We start from the raw sequence: 21,367 nt of genomic DNA on the forward strand, positions 1-21,367 counted from the left end.
AGGTTCGCAGATGTGTTTTACTTTAACGATCATCATCTGTAAACTGAATAAAACCTCTAAACTTCATCTAAAATTGTTACTTTTTAAAATAAAGTTAACTTGACTTTTTATAGAAATGACCTGTTGGTCATTATTTTTGCAGGTTGGGGTGAAAATGTTCTCTGTGCTGTCAAAAATTAAATTGTCTAGTGGTATCGTCACAGCCATGGTCACTAACTTTATCCTCAGTTTCTGCCTTGACACTGACGTTCTGCTCCTGTGGTCCCTCTCTTCTTATAACACCCAGCTCATTGGTTTGACCTGAGCATCGTTTCCCTCACTCATCGATTGAAGCCAGTTTAGGGTAACTCTGATTTCTGTTGAGCCAAGTAATCTTTTGTCTTCTTTTCTCCTTACACTCATATATTATAGATGTGACAGTATTTGTCTCAGTTTTCTGTCTGTTTGGATCAGCATGAGGTTTGAGCTTAGCTTTGAATGTGATCACAGCCCATCTGTCGCTCGTCTCTGGGACTAAACTGGATGGAGTGCAGCACATGAGGCAACATACAGTGGGGCAAAAAAGTATTTAGTCAGCCACCGATTGTGCAAGTTCCCCCACCTAAAATGATGACAGAGGTCAGTAATTTGCACCAGAGGTACACTTCAACTGTGAGAGACAGAATGTGAAAAAAAAATCCATGAATCCACATGGTAGGATTTGTAAAGAATTTATTCGTAAATCAGGGTGGAAAATAAGTATTTGGTCAATAACAAAAATACAACTCAATACTTTGTAACATAACCTTTGTTGGCAATAACAGAGGTCAAACGTTTACTATAGGTCTTTACCAGGTTTGCACACACAGTAGCTGGTATTTTGGCCCATTCCTCCATGCAGATCTTCTTGAGAGCAGTGATGTTTTGGGGCTGTCGCCGAGCAACACGGACTTTCAACTCCCGCCACAGATTTTCTATGGGGTTGAGGTCTGGAGACTGGCTAGGCCACTCCAGGACTTTCAAATGCTTCTTACGGAGCCACTCCTTTGTTGCCCGGGCGGTGTGTTTTGGATCATTGTCATGTTGGAAGACCCAGCCTCGTTTCATCTTCAAAGTTCTCACTGATGGAAGGAGGTTTTGGCTCAAAATCTCACGATACATGGCCCCATTCATTCTGTCCTTAACACGGATCAGTCATCCTGTCCCCTTGGCAGAAAAACAGCCCCATAGCATGATGTTTCCACCCCCATGCTTCACAGTAGGTATGGTGTTCTTGGGATGCAACTCAGTATTCTTCTTCCTCCAAACACGACGAGTTGAGTTTATACCAAAAAGTTCTACTTTGGTTTCATCTGACCACATGACATTCTCCCAATCCTCTGCTGTATCATCCATGTGCTCTCTGGCAAACTTCAGACGGGCCTGGACATGCACTGGCTTCAGCAGCGGAACACGTCTGGCACTGCGGGATTTGATTCCCTGCCGTTGTAGTGTGTTACTGATGGTGACCTTTGTTACTTTGGTCCCAGCTCTCTGCAGGTCATTCACCAGGTCCCCCCGTGTGGTTCTGGGATCTTTGCTCACCGTTCTCATGATCATTTTGACCCCACGGGATGAGATCTTGCGTGGAGCCCCAGATCGAGGGAGATTATCAGTGGTCTTGTATGTCTTCCATTTTCTGATGATTGCTCCCACAGTTGATTTCTTCACACCAAGCTGCTTGCCTATTGTAGATTCACTCTTCCCAGTCTGGTGCAGGTCTACAATACTTTTCCTGGTGTCCTTCGAAAGCTCTTTGGTCTTGGCCATGGCGGAGTTTGGAGTCTGACTGTTTGAGGCTGTGGACAGGTGTCTTTTATACAGATGATGAGTTCAAACAGGTGCCATTCATACAGGTAACGAGTGGGGGACAGAAAAGCTTCTTACAGAAGACGTTACAGGTCTGTGAGAGCCAGAGATTTTCCTTGTTTGAGGTGACCAAATACTTATTTTCCACCCTAATTTACGAATAAATTCTTTACAAATCCTACCATGTGGATTCATGAATTTTTTTTTCACATTCTGTCTCTCACAGTTGAAGTGTACCTCTGGTGCAAATTACTGACCTCTGTCATCATTTTAAGTGGGGGAACTTGCACAATCGGTGGCTGACTAAATACTTTTTTGCCCCACTGTATACGCTACAACTATTCATCGAGTAACTCCAGTGACTATTCTTAAAGAAAAACTCCTCCAGGAAAGATTTTAGCTTCAACGCTTCATTGAAACTCTGTAGTGCCCAGTTATTACCTCGTTAGCATTTCACCCATGTGTGCAACCAAAATGTGACCTGATGTGTAAAGCAGAGAGGAAACACAGAAACCTGTACTGGGAAAAAACTCACTGAAACCACCTGTTCAACAAACTGCAACATGTTAAAATACAGAAGCAGTGTAACTTCCACTGACAGAAGGAAAACACTTTCCTAAATGGAAACCAATGATCAGTCTGTTCTCTTTGCCCATTAATAGCAAACACATTTCTAACTACTTGCCTGATTAATTGATAGCTGCAGCTCTGCAAGCTACACACCAGCCAAGGACACACAACGCACACTCTTATCCAGCCATAATAAAAACAAATGACACATTGTATTGAATAATTCATGCTAATGCCCCTGTGCACACATGAATAGGTGCACACGTGTTCAGCAATGCAATAGAGAAGAGGAAATGTGGGCCACTGCCCTGTGTCCCAGCAGCTGACTGTCCAGGCCCTGATTATTAAAGCACGGCATTATTCTGATGCTATCGATGGAAAATGAATTGGCCAACAATTGATTTACAGTAACCCCCTCACCCCTCCCATGCTGTGCCTCGGGGAGCCTCTGGTGCTCATTGATTTGTGCTTCCTGTGTCTGACGGGGTCTAACATTAACCCAGGCTACACTACGTCAACATGTCACTGCTGATTTCTGATACGGGCCCTTTAGTGTCTGTCACACGAGCTCAGGGTGAATCATCTGTGAAAGGCACAGGGTGCCAATGTTGGACCTACCAGATCTGGTACTCTGTGGCCCCAGAGATACTATAGATACCAATGTGTTGCTCTGTCTGGCTCTCCTACACTAAATGAATGTCTCCTGGAGTCGCCTCCATACTCCTGAGACACAGCAGACTTTCGAATGTGCTGCTCTGTAGGAGTTGGACTACCAGTTTAAACCTAGTATTCATTTTACCAGTAGTGACATTGGCCTTAGCCAAGTGTAAAACTAGTGAAAAACAGAAAAGACAGAAAATGTCTGTGAATCCATTATTGCTTTGGTGATTGTGTTGTTGTTGCTCACCTGTTCATTAATCACAAAGCAGCTCAAACTGATAATCAGGCCCTCTGCTCCCTTAATGATCACATCAATATCACAGACGTTTTGCTGACTTGATGCTTATTAAGAAGTGTTTGACTCGTTCGAGTGAGCATCTTGAACTGTGAACTGGATGTCAGCTAATTCAAACACTACCTGCTCATAGAGCCCTTGTAGGGAAGAGTAGACCAGCTGTTTAAGCGTCGCTACGTTTTCCACTGTGTTGGTTGGATGGACGCACCGGTGTCTCTTTGTGATAGGAATGAAAGAAAACAAGGGGGGAAGTCATTCCTGCTCTGTGGTCCAGAGGTTCTGTCTGTTTGCATAGATATTAGCCTACGGAGGAGGGTGGTGCTCCTCCGACAGGACGTAGCTCCACTGTGGCTCTTCTCATTTAAACAATTAGAGAATTAGATACCAACAACATTGTTAGTCCTCAGTGTTGCCTTACCAAACTATACCTGTCTAAAGATTTCATTTCATTCTTGTTCATCAGAGACCACTTTGATCTGTAAATATACAAACATAATTATTTTGTCATTTGTCTGTTTTAACTTTAAACTAAACATGGCTGGACAGTAGAGCTGGGCGATAGAACGATAACGATATGTTTTTTGTTTTTGGTTTTTTTTTTCTTTTCTGGAAGTGACAACGATATGTATCGCGATATAACGTTTACTCGATAGAGAAATTAAGCTATCGCGATAGACCTCGCCGCTCTTGTCCTCAAAAAAAAAAAAAAAAAAGAAAAGGTCAGCCAATCCAAATTAAGTAGCGCAGAGCCGAACCAATCACAGCCGCAGCGTCACGTCGCGTGACTTGTTACGTACAGCACAAGTGCCAAGCCGCACGTGTGTTTGTTTGGGAAGCAGCCAGCGGGTAATGGAGCCAGCGTGTAATGGAGGAAATGAGTGTGCCGACTAGAAAAATCAACCGAGCGTGACCGAAGAGAAAACAGATGATGGTTCCAATGCCGGAGAGATTGTCGAACGGAAGAGCCATAGAAGTTCCATAGTGTGAAGGTATTTCGGCTATTTCAAGTCTGACAAAAAATAGAGTAGCGTGCACTGTAAATTGTGCCGAAAGCAAGTCTGGAAATACAATAAACTGGTGCATGCGTCACACTGTGCGCCACGTTATTGTTTCGGTGAAATGAATTTCTACAATACTGTTAATTCTACTCTCTGTAGTGTTTAAATGCTTACATATACACACAGTTACTGTCCCTCCACACATACGACTCGGTTCTGCTTCTATGCCCCAGCTTTGTTTACTTTTTCCCACCGAGGCTTCTAGACTTCTGATTGGCCAACATTTCGGCACGGTTAGGAATCTAGCGCACCTGCTGCTTTGGCATGTTCATAGCAGCGTTTTCCTTCATTTCTGCCTTTATGTGTGGACGGGATTATTTTTTAAAACGAAAACGGAAAATCTCCATTTTCAAAAATACCCGTGTACGTGTGGACGTAGCCTCAGTCTCTGACTGGAAGCGCTAATTCGTCATTCGGCTTTTGTCAGACTAAAGTAACTGTTAAAACTGTTTGAAAAGCTAAGCTATACAACAAGGAGAGATTGAGAATTTCCTTTTAGTTCTCAGTTTATTTGATATTGACAAAAGTTAGTCAGTTTTGTCTGTTCTTCTGTAAAACAAACTAAGATTTATTTTTAGAATCAATATTTTGTTTCTAAGTGGAATTGACAATTTAGCCTGTTTTGTTTGTTCTATTTTGAAACTTAAACGCTTTAGCGGCTGCCTTTTGTGTAGTTTGCAATATTTGCCTTTATTTATCTGAAAAAGTCTCATGTTCCTTAAGTACATCTACCCTGTTGAACTTATTATGGGAAATAAATATTTAAATAAAAACAAGCTGCTGATTATTTCACATTTTACTTGTGAGCAACGGCACATTTAAATCTTACAAATATAGTTATTTGGCTTATATCGTGATAGATATCGTTATCGCCTGAAATGAAAAAAACATATCGTGATATGAAAAAATCTCATATCGCCCAGCTCTACTGGACAGTAAAACTTTAACAGTGCCTACAGCAGTGCAGTGGAGTTAGCTGCAGGTACGACGGTTGGACTCGCTGATTAGGAAGAGGAAAAAGAAAGCTCCCAGTTTGCTCCCACAGGCACAACGTCATTAGTGATGAGTGTGCTGTCGCGAGCGTTGCCATCACGTTGCACAACTGGAGTGCTCGCTAACAAGCCGGACCATTACGCCTGCAGTCCCTGACTGGGCCAGCAGTCACCGGGCCTCGCACTGAGGTGTGATGTTGGCATATTAAGCACACGTCCAGCTGCACACATTTCCTCTCAGCTGAGTCAAAGAGGCTCATTGGAGAGTCTGTGACCATAGCCATGCTATAACTGTCAGAGTTTGACTCTTTAAAACCAAACTACTGTTACAGCTGCAGATGGAAGTCTTTCACACTGTAGGATGAATCTGGACATAAATCTTGGCTTGAACTCAGCTCATAATGTGTAACAGGCACCGTTTCCTGCTGTAGCACTGCAGGAACATGGCGGCTGTCTCTCCTGCCCCCGAGACACTCACTTCGCTCTAGGAGGACGTGACCTAATGTCTCTCGCTGAAACACTTCTCGTTTCTCACCTTGCAACTGCGAACTTCTAGTCTGGCACACTTCCGCTTACATAGATGTCTCTTTGGCCCGGTTCATCGCCTCTGCCCTTTTCGCGGTTTGTAAGTTTGTAACTCATGGAACTGATGTATTAATGCAAACTGTGTGTTACTGTAAGGTCTTACAGTGTAGAGCACAGTGGGACAGCTGTTTTTATTTGGTGCTATATAAACCAAACTGAAATGTATGGAGAAGAGTGCTGTGCTGCAGCATTTACTGTGTGATGGCCAACTGTCACAGGAGATCAGTGGTTAAGCACTGTCTGCTGTCACAGGTACATGACTGCACTGTGGTGGGAATAGAAGCAGGAGGGCTGTCTTCACCGTGGACCAGCAATAGAGGTGTGCTGGGAGAGACAGTGTCTGTCCTCTGTGTCTCAGAGAGGAGAAGCATCGTCTCAGAGAGGAGAAGCATCGTCTGTCCTCTGCGTCTCAGAGAGGAGAAGCATCGTCTGCGTCTCAGAGAGGAAAGACATTGTCTGTCCTCTGCGTCTCGTGCGTGGGATGGAGCATGTTCCTGGTGTAATCTTGACACGTTACATTGCTGTGTGGAGATTTGTTTGTGCCTATGGAGGGAGGGTCGGGTTGGAAATAATGCATGAGAGCAGCAGTGAGGACTGTGTGTATACCACACAAAGTAATTAGTCTCTAAAGTTCCTGGCAAACATTTTCTGCAGCCTGTATAGCTTCATATTTATATTGTGCATGTAGGCACTTGCATTTTACACAGCACACTTCATTCACTTAACCCTACCACACCCTGACTGTGCTCTGTCTCTCTACATAATGACACTTGAGGACCACAGCTTGCATTTCAGCAGCCAGCATGTGTAAAAGCTTGTTTCTCCACATCAGATGATTGGCTCAGTGTAGCGCTCGTATTGACCCAGTATGTCTGCAGATCCATTAGTGCGACTGTACTCGGGCCCACTTAATGCCCAACTACAACAAACACTGCCATCAATAAATATAGCCGCCTTTTTATGCAGCGCACAGTGAGCTGCTGTCTGCCTGTGAGGGCGGTTTGTCTAAAAATCAGGGCCTCTCAGACAGCAGCCTGGTTAGGAGAGCGGCTAGTCGCGGTGTCTGAAACTGGAGGGTGTGCATCATCCTACCACGCACACAGGAAGCGAAGGAACGAACGTAGCTTCTGCCCATCTGATTTTTGAGTAACACAAGGGTTCAGTCAGTGGGCAAACAGCAAGATTATCCAAGAACCAGCATGGCTAAAGGGGATTTGGCGAGCTTTGCTTGTGTTCATCTGTGACTGATGCAATCAGTTCTGATACTTTTGGGTCAGACTATTTAGAGCGGCGACCCGGGTCCCTCGCAGCCTGGACCCTTAATATTTGGATTAGCACAAAGAACCGCTGAAGGGTCAAAAGGCAAATATGACACATTCATTACACTTCAACATGAATTATTAGTTGCTCTCAGACTGTGTGAGAGCATTACAAGGTTCTTCTATGGACACAGTCTTTGATATCTGAATTTCAACCCGTTTCGATTTATTGTATTCTAAATATTCTACTAGTTATGATAATGTTGTAAGCAAGCTGTAGCTGCTATAGATGACTGATGGACATGCAAACTGTGTCATAGCTGCACCATAACAACCTGAATGATATTGTGAGGCGGCAAAGATCATCTGACACAGGGCATGTGTGCTGTGGACTGTGGCTTTGTTTGAGCCCATCCTGCTGATACTCGATGAGATGGGGATAACTGTAAAGTTAAGTTGGAGTCACATCCACATCCTCTCAGTGATGTAAACGTTGAGGCTAGATTACTTTGTTTCTCGCTCATTCGTTTGAACCTCGTCTCTGTGGCAGCTTTTTGTAATCCGATGTTTGACTAGCACTGGACTCACTGCTGACCTCATCTGATGTCCACCCCTCACACACTCCTAATCACATCGCCACGTCTGACTCTCACCAGGTCACTCTTAAGGGAAAGGTCAGCCCGTCCGTGACGAGGGCTGGATCTTTGTGTCGTTTGTTACTGCAGCTCGTCACTGCTGTTGAATGAGAAACATGATTGCAGTATAACATGCACCCATAGTCTGTGTCATCATCACACATACATTTCTTGTCATTTCTTCAAAGCCGCTGAGTTTCCTCCGGCTCTCCGACCTGAGTGTGGTTACGGCTCACACATCGTTACATTCACACCTTTCATTATCCTCCAACTCAGCATATCAGCTTTGCTGTCTCAAGTGCCAGAGGCTTGTTTATGTGATCAACAATTCATTTACAGCTACTGAGTCACAGCAGACCACTCCATCTGCAAATTATCTCCCCGTGAGACGTTTTATTTATATTAGAGCTGTGCAGTGTAAGCATCGAGCCGACTACACACCAGGTTCACCAGTTCAGCCTGTGTAGCTGTTGGTTATTCAGCTCATTCAGCATTTGCTTTATATGTGATCAGACATTGCTATTTCTTCCATACCCTCCTTGTTGCAATTAAAAGTGAACTAGAACCAGAAACAAGCACATTTGTGAACATTGTAACTCTTGTTAACTATTACATCATGTTTAATAATGAATCTGGCCTGAACGTTTTTGATGTAACTTTATTAGGGTTCATTTCAGGCCTCACAGCACAGTCTCACAGTTTTGATGAAGAGATCTGGTCCTCTGTCCAACATGTGACCGAGGCACGACCAGTTCTGCAGTTCACTAAAAGAAGGTTGTTTTTCCTCTTGGTTACCGTCTGTTATAACAGCACATGTGTCATTTCTGACAGGTTGAACATGTCAAATGAAAATTATGCATTGTAGATACAGTGAACCTGTGAAGGCGGCCCATTGATGGCTGTGTCCATGTAGCAGAAGCACTGCGTGTTACATGTGTGCAGTGATGGCAGCTTTCAGTGTCTCCAGTGAGGTGGCATCTGTATCGGCCCCGCCTCCCTGCAGCTAGAGGAGTCAGTGAAGTAGAGACAGGAAGTGCAAGAGAAAGGTTAAGACTGTAATTGGCATCTGTCCTGGTCCTGGTAGTGCAATGCACCAGGGACAAAGACTTTATCAGGCCTAATGATGCCTGCAAGATGATGGGAGACTAACTGCGAGCCCCCACCCATGCTCCTCTCTGACTGGAGGATCCACAGACAGCAAACTGCCAGCTCAAGGATACATGCTGGACTCACAGTGATGTCGAATTTTAACGTGACATAGATCCAGACAACACAAAGCTTTGCCAAGTCCTTCAGATGAGGGAAAACGTCCTGCAGGAACAATGTGGTGCAGAGTTTGGGAGCACCAGGTTTGTTCTGGTTGTTCGTCTTGGATCTCCCTTTAGAAGACCAGAGGCTTTGTTTTAGATGTTGGTTATGATTTATCAGTATGACTTGTCTCTGCAGCTTCACTCTGCTGCTGCAAGCTCCTTTCCCCCCATTATTAATGATTTTTAACATTATTTCTCAGAAAAGGAGGTGAGGCGGTCATATTCAGCCTCCATGAAATTCTTGGCATTCCCTCTCATACGATAAGCGCTCCATAGGCACAGTCCATCTGTTAGCCAAGTAGAGACTGACAGGTACAGTGGGGGCCAGGTTCTTTCTTTGAGTAGTGAGTCCCTCTGCTGCTGCTCTGCTGTCAACACTACAGCAAACTAAATACTGTGGAAAGACCTGCCTGCTCCTCTCCCTGCTTGTCAGTGTTGAAGGTGACCTCTATGAGGTGTAAACAATAACTGTCCTATTAAAATTGTGGAGACCTGTGTCAACACCCCGGATCACCTGAACCCATCGCTCCCACTGCAATGGGTAGTGTAGTTGATGCAGACAGGCCCCAGTTCTGGGGACTCCACCGGACGCAGAGCCCCAACACCAGTAACCGATTCAACCAACACTGAAGACCAAAAAGGCAGACTGGCCCCAGTCCAAGACAAGCCACTTCCCCAAACCGCCATCTCAACGGCTCCCTCTCCGACTGTTCCCCGAGCAGCCAAAGGTTGCAGATCGCTCCCGCACAGCCAGAAAATCAGGTAACCTCGGGCACCAGGGCCCCTTGCCCTGCGCCTGCACCCGCATAGAGGAGGCCAGCCACCTGGCCCTGTGCCAGCACCTGCTACCACAAGCCCCCCAGGCCCCACATCCCAAGACTGCAAGGCAGCACCCACCCCAGCCACCAACCACCACCAGCCGAGGCAGACGCACAGATGCCCCAAAACGGCAGCTCTCCAGCCCCCAGGAAGGCACCAGACTGCCATAGCCCCAGAGACCACCCCAGCCACCTGCAAGGACCAGAGGGTGACTGCAGCTGACCACCCCCAACTAAGTAATGGAATCAATGAGTGGGGACCAGATGTGCCAGGCCAGTGTCAAAGCTGGACGTTTTTTTTTAAACTATGGACCCCAAAAAGGTCCACGATATCATCTCTGGTCTGTGGAGAAGCCGTTCCACAGAGTGTGACATAAGTGTGTTTTCAGTCAGCTGCATGCTGCCATGTTCAGTGCTGCAGAGATTCACGGTGACTCTCACATTATTACAACAGAGCTGCCAGCTCTGATGCTTGAGAGTGGGCGTGTTTTTACTTATTCATAAACCTGTGCACACTGTGTGTATTTAGGAGTGTGCAAATTATTCTGTGTGTGTGTATGTGAGTGCTTTAACATGTGTGTGGCTGTCACATGTTAAGGCATGTGCTACAGTCTGAACGGAGGCACCCAGAATGCCTGTTGCTGTTCCAGTGCCAGTAATTTGGAAAACCTGTGTGTGTGTGTGTGTGTGTGTGTGTGTGTGTGTGTGTGTGTGTGTGTGAAGGAACAACTTCTTGCACACCAGTCCAGTTAGCAGCAGTATACACACACACACACACACACACACACACACACACACACACACACACACACACACACACAGTGCTACTTATGACAGACACACTCCTGCCCTCATTACCCATAATTCACATCTGGCCATCTTTAAAATGGGACAGCTGTTTCATCAGCACATTCCTCCTCGCTCTTCAACCTTCTCTTCCGTGCTATCCCACAGTTCTCCAAACACAAGTCTGGCTCATCATCGCCTTTGACAATCAAGCTGAGATATGAGAACAGCTGATACTTTACCTGAAACATCCTCCAGCTGAACAGTCTGCAGCTTGTACAGGTTTAAATTTGTCACCTAATATCATAGCATAATAATCATTTAGACGTCTTTGTGTGAAACATGAAGTGCATACATGCAAACACTCACACAACCGAGGAAACGCCCACTGTGTGACATCATGTAGCCCTGCTGTAGGGTTCTTTTCTCACTTTGTTAACAGGAGCCTTGATAAGTTACTAAATGCCAGTCAGAGTCACTGTTGTATAAAAAATGACTTGAATTAATTTTGCATCTTTTGATTCACATTTTGTGACATTAATAAATGGATGGACTGGCTAAGCATACATATACATACATAATGTAGGCTGTGATGGACACGCTGCTAAAGGCAAATGTAGCATAGCAATGGACCATACTTTAAATACATTTAGAGTATGGGGAGAAATGTATAAGTAGTTCCACAAGTCTTTGTGCTTGCTAGCACATAATGTCCATAATTTGTGGTTCTGCCTCTCTGCATCACAACGATATTTTAGGCATTTTTTGGTTTCTTTATTCTGAAAGAGCTCGATGTGGCACCGTCACACACAAAGGAATTCATGTGCACGCTCAAGAAAAGAAAGAGATAAAACACTTTTGTATTATACAACAGTTCACTGTCAGTCCTTCAAATCCAACATGCAGCATCAATGCATCTGCTAACGTTAGCAGTAGCAGTTCCCTCTGAACTGCAAAACTAAGGAGAGAATAATAAAGCACAGCTATGGAAATACCCATATGTCTGTGCTTACCCTGACCCCCACCTTTTCTCTTCTATCTCCATCTTAGTTTTTCTTTCTCTCTCTGTGTTTTGGGGGGTTTGGCCCCACTGAGAGGATGGAAAGCTAATCTGCAGCACTCTGTGGCTCAGCGGAGCTGGTCTCTCACCATTCCCACGGAGAGAGTTGCCAAAGCAAATTTGGCGACAGGAAATGGAGACCCCTCTCCCTTCCTAAAGAGTGTGTGTGTGTGTGTGTGTGTGTGTGTGTGTGTGTGTGTGTGTGTGGATCTGCACGGCCTCCAGGGCGCCAGTGGGAAAGGCCTGCATACAACACAATACGTGTGTTGTCCTCCCTCTCGTTATGCTTCCTCTCACAGTTATCAGTCTTGTCATGTGAAACTGACAGTTTTGGTGCTCTAAATGAAAGCTTGCCCTCCATGAGGTGTCACAAATCTGTCAGTTTATAGGTTTTTATGACCTATTAAAAAGACTTGGTGGTTTTAATTTTACTGATGTGTGTTTGAGACGGAGGCGCCGCGTTCCCTTTAGAGGGTCAGGTGATTTTGAGACTCCTGAAATAGTATAGTTCATGTCTACAAAGGACATGAACTAGGAGGATGTAAGTATGTAATTTAACCATTATATTTGGCCTGTTAGTGTTGTACAGGGGTTGTATTGGTTAGTTGCTACAAGTGTTTGAACTTTAGACCGTCTCTGGGAAGTTGGCCCTCTGTTTTGTCTACTAGCCTCTCAGGAGTCTTCCTGGAAAAGGCCTAAAAACAACTACAGACCTGCTGCCACATCTTTCCTGGGAAAAACATGTCCATTTCAAATAAACAGAATCGTCAGATCTAACATTGGGTCAAAGTTCCAGGAAGAAGGGGTAACTGGCAGTGTAGAAATTTCACAGCTGATGGGGTAAATGATGTCTCAGATGGGGATTAGGGCAACACGTCGCACAATGTTGCCTCACAGCAACAAGGCATCTGCATGGGTTCTTCTTCCCACAGTCCAAATGCATGCAGTTAGTGGGGTCAGGTTAATTGGTCACTCCCTGGGGCAGACTGGTGACCTGTCCAGGGTGCTGCTCCATGGTAGCTGGGATAGGCAACCCTGATGATTGGAAGAGAATGGATGGAGGGGGGGATTAGACTTTATAATCTCCATCTGCACCGATGTCCTGTTTAGCCTGGTTTGACTGCACTGTTGCCAGTTTACATTGGAGCAACTGCACATGATGGTAGGCTCGAGCAGACTTCATAGAAGGATAATAGGAGGGAGTCCTTGGCCGTCGGTGTCAGTTGTCCTAGTCTGTGTTTATATCCAGCGTGCATGGGCCTCCTCTCTGTATACAGCTGGTAGTTGTCTGTTACCCAGTGAACTCAACAACTTATTACTTGTTCCTTCTAACTCAAAACTTCCCAAAAAAAGAAAAACTCAGTTACTTATGTGCTGAGTGCAGGAGAAATGACTTTGCACCACATCAAAGTGAATATTAGATGAGGCCATTTCAAGTGGAGTCAGCAAACCAGTTCATGTTGAAAACTGCACCCCAGCACACTGGGAAGTCTTGAATAATAAGAGTGATCTGATGCAGTGCTGTAATTATGTAAAGTGTGTTTCTGTTTACTCCATAGAGGACAGAGGCACGATTGTTCTCTGTGACCTGTCGGCCAAGGAGGTGATGGTGGGTCAAACTACCAACCAAAACTGAAGCTCAGCGTGTGCGCACACACGCACACTGAAACACACGCACACTGAAACACACGCACGCACACACACACACACACACACACACACACACACACACACACACACACACACAGTCTGCACACAGAGGAGTTCACCTTCACATATCTCTTGAATAAAAGCCACTTAGTGAGATTGTTTGTTCATCCAGAGCCAATGAACTGATCCCAGAGCATCAGGGTCCGTCCTTTTTATTTGCATCAAAAATGGAGCATGTTGTCTCACACCTGTTTGTTTCCCCAGCATATGTTGGGTTTTGTGGCTTCTCATGTACAAAGGCAGCTAAGCTCCCGCTTTGTCTTCAGGAAGAGCCCCTCCCTTTCCACTGCAGCGGGCCCCTTAGCAAGACATGCAGCGAGGCCAAAGTCAGGTCACAGGCAGGGTGCGGCTCCTGAGCGAAGGAGAAGCAGAGTTATTTGCCCCTTTCATGTCAGCCTGGCATGTGGTGGATTTTGGGTTAGGTGACCTGTTTTGGTTCCTTACTCGTGCAAGCTGTTTGCCTCTGATTCATCTGCGGTCTGACCACCTGATACACAGTCAAAACAGAAATCACAAAAGGAAATTGATTTTCCAAGGAAACGCACAACATTCAGCACAGTTTAATGCCTGCACTAATGTTTGTGTATGAGTCAAAAAAAACCACTCAGTGACGTTTTCTTTTTAATGTAACCGTTTAGTTGAAGCCAGCTGTCAGGTTCTGTGAGGCTGTGCTGCAAGTATGTTTCTGCGAGGCTCTGTTTTGCTCGCTTTTCTCTGCAGCTGGAATCTAACTTGTTTGTAGAGGACATCCTGTAATCTATGACACAGGAAACGCTCTCAGACAGATAGACGAAAAGAGCTGGGTAGGTGGGTGGAGGTTCAGGGGAAGACGAGCAAGAGGAGGGAGTGGCAGCAAAGGAAACAATGTGGTGGTGACAGTGGGCTGTCAAGAAAGAGCGTGTGCGTCCGCCGTGTTCAGTCATGGTTTTCAGCAGACGTCAGCAGACAGGATCGGCTAGTGTTGCTCGTCTTGTCGGTGTATCGGAGCATGCAGGGAATGATTAAAACAAACTGAACATGTTTCTGTAGTCAGACTGATTCTGTGTTTGTGAGTACAACACAATAAGAAAGCACAGCTTTCATCAACACTGGGATCTTGCTCTAGCGTTCCTTTTCCATCTCAGATTGTGCCCAGCTTCACAAGTATATATGTTATTTAACCGTTTAAAGGTTAGTGCAGTGAGAGTGTAGCAGTGTCAGTCTTGTTAAAAGTTTCACTTCCCCGTTTGTCTTTGCAAGACTTATGTACGTTTTTAAAGAACTGAATGTCTTTGCACAGCGCTCGTGGTGCGGGGGATTCGGTGGTAACCTCGTGGTCATGCTCTTTTCAGGATTTTCTTCTCCATATATGTGTAAAAATGGTTTACACACAAAAGTCTGACAAAAAGATTCTATTCATAGAGACAAACGGCGATGGCCTGCAGACACAGGAAGTGAAACTGAGGATTTTCAGACAGACTTAAACTGAGAAGACTGCTCTCACTCCACCCTTCCTGTCTCTGCCGCAAACACTCCTAACAGAGATACACACCCACCACGGCTCTGCCAGACACATGCTACGGACAGACCTTTTCAACATATGCTGCTCCGTGACTCGATCCTTTGTGCGATTCCCGTGCGAGGCACATCTGACAGATCCCGGCCTGTACACCACTCTGCAGCTCTCCTAATAAAATCATATCTGACTTTCAATAAGAGCCACTGCCACCCTCTCGATATCGCAGTAAGGCCTGTGCCTAGATAATACAAGCACTGGAAGGCAGTACATAGACGGTGCACTTTCGACACGTCTAACACGCCCTGCTTAATCACAAAGTCTTATCTTAGAAGTGTGACATCCTGTCTGCTGTGGAATCCACGCCGGATCATAAAGGGAGTGGGTTTGCTGCAAGGTGCACAAGTGTGTGTGCACGCTTGCATACTTTGGCACGTCTTTGAACTCTGACTTACAGCACCCTGTTGAGCACAGCGTCTTATCTGGAGAGGACTGTGAAGTTTCCAATAAACAAGATGTGTGTTGCTCACATCTCGGTCAAGGTCTCGGTGTTTGCTCGAAGACTCGTCATTCATCCCACACAAGCGTTTCGATAACGTTTACTCTCACGTATAAAGATGATGTCAGAAATCAAACTATAATAGGGTTAGGGGGGTAGGGTTGGTGTAGTTGTTGGGTCTGCGCTTCGACAGGCATCGCTGGTTTAGAGACTTATTCCTCATGAAGAAAGCAAGACAATGACACACACCGTGACGTCAGACACAGTAGTAAAGATTACACCGGTGCTCACTTTTGGACTGAGAACCAGTCCCACTGACATGCCTCAAACAGGAATTTCCTGACTCTTTGCCTCCCGTTGTTCAATCAACGAGACATTCAGATTTCTGCATCGCTGAAGCACGCAGGCTCAGCTGCCGGCTTTGTTGACCCTGTTCCTCCTGTGTGCCCGTGATTACCAGGACCGTATGGAGACCGCGGTGTTGGCAACTGTTAATCCACGAGACAAGGACTGGCACGTGGCACGGAGACTTTGCCCAGAGCCAGAGCTGTCTGCCACCCCCCTCTCCCCCTCTCCCTCTCAGCTGCAGGCTCTAGCCGCTTGCCTCTGGCTGCTCGGCTGCAGTCAAATCTAGGACACGTCTTGATCTCTTGATAACCCACAATCATAGCGACCAAGACTCTTGTGCGCTATTATAGGGGTTTTTGTGTTTGTTTACCTTCTATGAAAAATGGTAATGTCCTTATTATTGTGTGAGTGTGGGACTCCAGTATACTGTGGAAGCCTGTTTGAAAGGTAACATAGTATTAAATATATGAGTGGACACAAAGTGTCAGAGCTGGTTCAGGGTGCTTACCCACATGTTTGCTGAGTCGTGCCATATTTAATGACATCAGTCCCAGCCTACACTTGCTCATCTCTGCTACTTTAACTACCCTCACCTGGCCACAGGTTCTTGTATCTCCTCCTCGTTCTGTGTTTGTTCTCATGGAGCTCTGTTCTGGGCTCCTACTCGATGCTCTCCATAGAAGCACATGGAAGGACAGGTTTACAACTGACAGCAAAATGACAGCAGATAAAAATATTAGTTAGAATTAATGGAAAAATTGAAGCTATAGTTGTGCTGATTGAAGTGCTAAGGCGGTAAAAAGGTGATAAATGTGTGTGAATATATTTGTTTTTTACACCAGAGCAAAGCCTAGTTTAAAAAAAAAAAGCTATTTGGACCCATTTTTTTAATTAAAAATGCTTAAATTTGCAGTTGATATATTAACAGTCAGTGTAATGATGCCATGAATCACTCTCTGTTAGATAGTTTAAGGTTCTCTATCAAAGAGCTTAGCAAACAATAGGAATACAAAACCTGACTGTACGTTGGTGCTTGCTGTACCTTTGAGACACTTATAGAAAAGACGTCTTTAAACAAGCTGAGCGCTGAGCGTGGTTTCTCATTTAAAGGAACCACAACTGTGTTCCTCTGAGACCCGAGCCTCCAGATAACAGTTCCCTTACACCAGCAGACCAGATAATGAAGGCTGCTTCAATGCTGTGACGCTGCTATGGAAAGTCACGAAGTCTTACGTCAGGCAGATCGAGGCCAGCTGTCACATCGGCAGACCTCAGTGGTATTTGATCGTCTAGCCACTTTCCTACGAGAGCAGCTCTGATTACACAGACATGTGGCAGACGTGACACACTGCCAACAGTCGACAGAAGCAGCGTCCAGCCCATTACAAATGACCACCTGTTGACATCACGCAGGGCTGCTCTGTGTGATGGTGTAAAGATAGTGCTACTCCTGCTCACATCGCTGATTCTCAAGAGAAGTCCTCACAGAGAAAACCACAGTGAGAGAGTGCATCTATCTCCGATGATAAGGATTTTGAGATCCATACATTTTATTTTAGGTGCCTGCCAAAACATTTAAGCTATGCATAAATGTTAATGGTTTGACGGAGCCGAGGCAAACCTGGCTACATGTGACCTCCAGTCCAAGCCGTGACCTCAACAAAGTCCAGGACTAAGTTCAGCAGTCACTAAGAATAAAATAGGCTTCCTCCATGTCCTGTGCAGAGCCATGAAGTGGAGCACACTGTCCGTGACCCCTACTTTAAGCCTGCTTAGTGTGACAGTAGGTCAGTCATGAAAACGGTTTCACCAACCGCAGTCTGTGGCTCCTGGAGCTGTGGCTGCTACTGAGTAAATACTCTACAATTAAAACAGTCTTTATCATATTTAAAGTCTAGCTGAATGCAATCTGTTCAGTCACTGTAATCACTCGGGGTGTGTGTGTGTGTGTGTGTGTGTGTGTGTGTGTGTGTGTGTGTGTGTGTGTGTGTGTACTAGTGACAGTCACAGCCTAGAGAGGCTGAGGTCATAGCCACAAAGTCAGCATAACGGGGAGGAAAAGAAACAAACCCCTGCTTGTCTGTCTGTACGGGTATATCGATGGCACACACTCATACCAACGAATGTGTGAGTGGGAGGGTATTAACATCTTCATGGAGACCAAAAATTGGTAGTTTGCTATACTTGTGGGGACAAACAGCCCTTGTGGGGACCAAAATCCCGTCTCCATGAGTTTGAAGGCATTTTTGAGACTCAAAATGTGGTTTTAGTGTCAGGGTTACAATTAGGTTAGGGTCAGGGTTAGGCCTCCATTTTTGATGGTTAGGGTAAGCAGCTAGGGAAAGCATTATGTCAATGAGATGTCCCCACAAGGATATAAATACACACATGCGTGTGTGTATATGGATGGCACACACACACACACACACACACACACTCACACACTCTCTTGGCTGCCTCTGAGCACATGCCCTCGCATTGGTTACTCTGTGACACATTGCCATAAAGCGGACTGTGAGGTGTGTGTGTGACCTTTGCCAGAAATAGAACGACACACGAAGAGTAAGCGGCACACCTACATTTAACTTCAGCCATCGGAGACCCCTGCTGGCACTCCCCAGTACAGGCTGCTCAGTTCACTGACACTGGAGTGATGCAGACATCGGCATGGTCTGATTGATCCTTTAAACACACCTTCTTCTGTTCTCAGGTGTCCGATCCCATCCCGATGAAAAGGTCTAAACATGACGACCTCTCATCACAAACTCCGCTGGCCGACAGAGCGAAGCAGCACGACTGGCTGCAGTCCTTGCCAACTCCCAACAAGGTCAGTGTCAAATCAGGAGAACATGTTGGTGATCATGATGCACGACATGACACGTGATGTCATGTGAAGATGAACGGTTTGCTTTCTTTCGCAGATTTGTCATTTATCTGTTTCAGATCATCAAGCTCATTTTTATATCAGACACATAACCAGAGTGGAGAAAAAGTCCAGTTTTCATTCTGCTCTCCAAACTTCCTGGTCTATATGACGAAACCTCAAATGTTTGCAGTAACTGTGCAGAAGTGCTTTAAGTCAGCCACATCGGACAGTTTTCGAGTATGAAGTTTAAATTCAGAGTGAAGTGTGCTCTTTGACTTCAGATCCACACTTCATTTTGGGAGCCTCGACCTGCTGGTGTCTTGTGGAGTATTGACCTGCTGCATGACTTCAGTGTGCTTGAGGTTCACCTGAAACTGGCCTTTTTCTTCTTTTTATTCAGGCATGGCTTTGCCTCACAGCGCTCCCACTGGTGACAGTTTTCCACAGGTCTCTTTCTCATTGTTGAATCATGAATGCAGCCTGAGGCAAATTAGGCCTGCACTTGTTCAGATGTTGTTCCCCTTTCTTTTCTGAGTCGATGATGTGCTCTTTCCTCTCCTCGGAAGGTCCAGTACTCTTCCAAGTTTTCCACATGTGTGGATGCAGGCTCTCACTGTGGAGCCTCAGAAATGACTTTGTGTCACAATCTAAAGAAAGAACTGAGAGTTCAGGGTTGGATAGCCGTTTTTCTCTTAATGAATCAAATCAAAAGTCAAAATGTTGTATTCACCTCAGTCGTCTTTTTCTACTACTGACATTTGTGTGACGATGTGAAACACGTAACTGACAAATATGCAAAAACATGTGAAATCAGGACACACAGCACTATCTTTAGATTTGGCATGCAGTGCTAATGGTGGCCACGTGCTGAGTGACGCTTGGTTGTACTGACCCATGTCCAGTGTGTCCAACACAGTAACACATTTACACCAACAACTGAAGTGACTCATTCTACTCTTTGTACCCAGAATAAACGGCAGCTTTCACCATAAGAACAGGAGGGAAATGTTCTGATACCAGTGACACCTGTCTAATATCCATGTTTCATATTTACATTATGTCAAAATGAAATTTTGGGAATATTAACCTTGTGCAAACAAATATTTGTTCTTTTTCTTTGAACATCCTAAAACATTTACAGTAACTTGCAGCTGTAACATGGTAAAGTTAATAAGTCCTAATAAAGTTGTGATTTTTCAGAAGTAAATAAAATCTCATTAACTGATGAGTGCCAAACTGCTGTCACGACTGCTGAACAGTCCACTGGTGTAATTTCACCTCCCAGTTTGGAGGTTTGACCTCAGAGGAGTTTCTACAGTGTTCGAGGTTCATGGAGATTCTCAGAGAGCAGAGATCGCTGCGACACAAACCTGTCAACACTGCGACCGATTTTTCTTTGTGTGTTTATCTTTTCTTTCTCTTCTCCAACATATCAGAGTCCATTATTATAGTAAACCAATACTAGTAAGAAAAAATCATATTAAATACCATGAAGTAGAAACAAAAAGCCGTCGTCCTCACCCACAGCCAGAGAAGGTTCATAGTGTAAGTGGGCTCCTGTTCTTGTTGTAGCAGTGGACCTGGGACTGTGAGCAGGAGTTTACATGATCACAACAGGGAACAGTTTCTTCACTGCATATTGTTGTTATGGCCAAGTTATAAAGATGTTTATGTTAATATTCACACGCTTATCGACTTTTCCTGTGAGCTGATAGTAAAAATGAATACATTTTATGTAGTTTTTTAATGGTTAGTAGTTGTGACCAATGGGAATGTCCTTGTTCAGTGTTGGTCAAGTAATTACTGATTACTCCCCCCAAAAAGTAATCTTGTTACTTTACTGATTACTTATTTTCAAAAGTATTAATTACTTAGTTACTTAGTTACTTTTTAAAAACACGATTTACAACCTGAATAGGTGATAAAGCGATAGATCTTTCAGCCCAATTCTACTTTTTCTGCATAATCCATCATGCAAAATGTAATCAAATGGAAAAGTCTCTTTTTAAAACTTGTTTTATTAGTTTTAATCTTTTAAAAAATTTAATTACATGCAACATTCTCTGACTGGAAGAAATTAGTTTAACATTTAAACCTATTTTCTGCACATTCCAGCACATAAAATAAAATATTTTTTCTGTTTACACTCAGTCTTTCAAATAGATGCAAGTAAAACACAGCAGAAAATAAATAAAGTCAAAGACTCAGCGGTCCTGTTGCTCTATTTTCACCTGTAAAGCAGGAGCAGGGTAGGCGGAGGTTTACCCTGGTGCAGGTGTGCCGCGGTCAGTGGAAGAATCCTCGAGTTTCTCTGTGAATTTCCCATTACGTCGTTGCGCACTCGGTGCTTGCTTGGAAGTTTAGGGTTTTTTCGCTGTAAAAAGAAGTTTTCTTCCCACGCACAGCGGACAATAATGTTTTTGTCACTTTTTATGGAATCAAACTCAAAGTAAGGTCAGTACTTCCACGCTTTAAACGCTGCACGCTCATACTCTCTCCCACAATCGATATGTGATCCACTGTTGATCTGCACACAGCTGTTGTCACGAACGTCGCACTCGCTTACGTCACTGTCATGAGACACTCTCGCAAAA

At 44.8% G+C, this 21,367-nt stretch overlaps 1 protein-coding gene across 1 annotated transcript in view; it reads left to right on the forward strand.

Moving 5' to 3' along the window:
- skia (v-ski avian sarcoma viral oncogene homolog a) overlaps positions 1 to 21,367 on the forward strand; it is a 65,855-nt gene that overhangs the window by 37,834 nt on the left and 6,654 nt on the right. Inside the window, exon 2 of the mRNA XM_082518486.1 lies at positions 18,618 to 18,734. Coding sequence (XP_082374612.1) covers positions 18,618 to 18,734 — 117 coding nt within the window. The remainder of the gene's footprint in view (positions 1 to 18,617; positions 18,735 to 21,367) is intronic.

This window comes from Aulonocara stuartgranti, assembly GCF_965226115.1.
Source record: "Aulonocara stuartgranti genome assembly, chromosome: 20".
In the NCBI taxonomy this organism is placed as follows: domain Eukaryota; kingdom Metazoa; phylum Chordata; class Actinopteri; order Cichliformes; family Cichlidae; genus Aulonocara; species Aulonocara stuartgranti.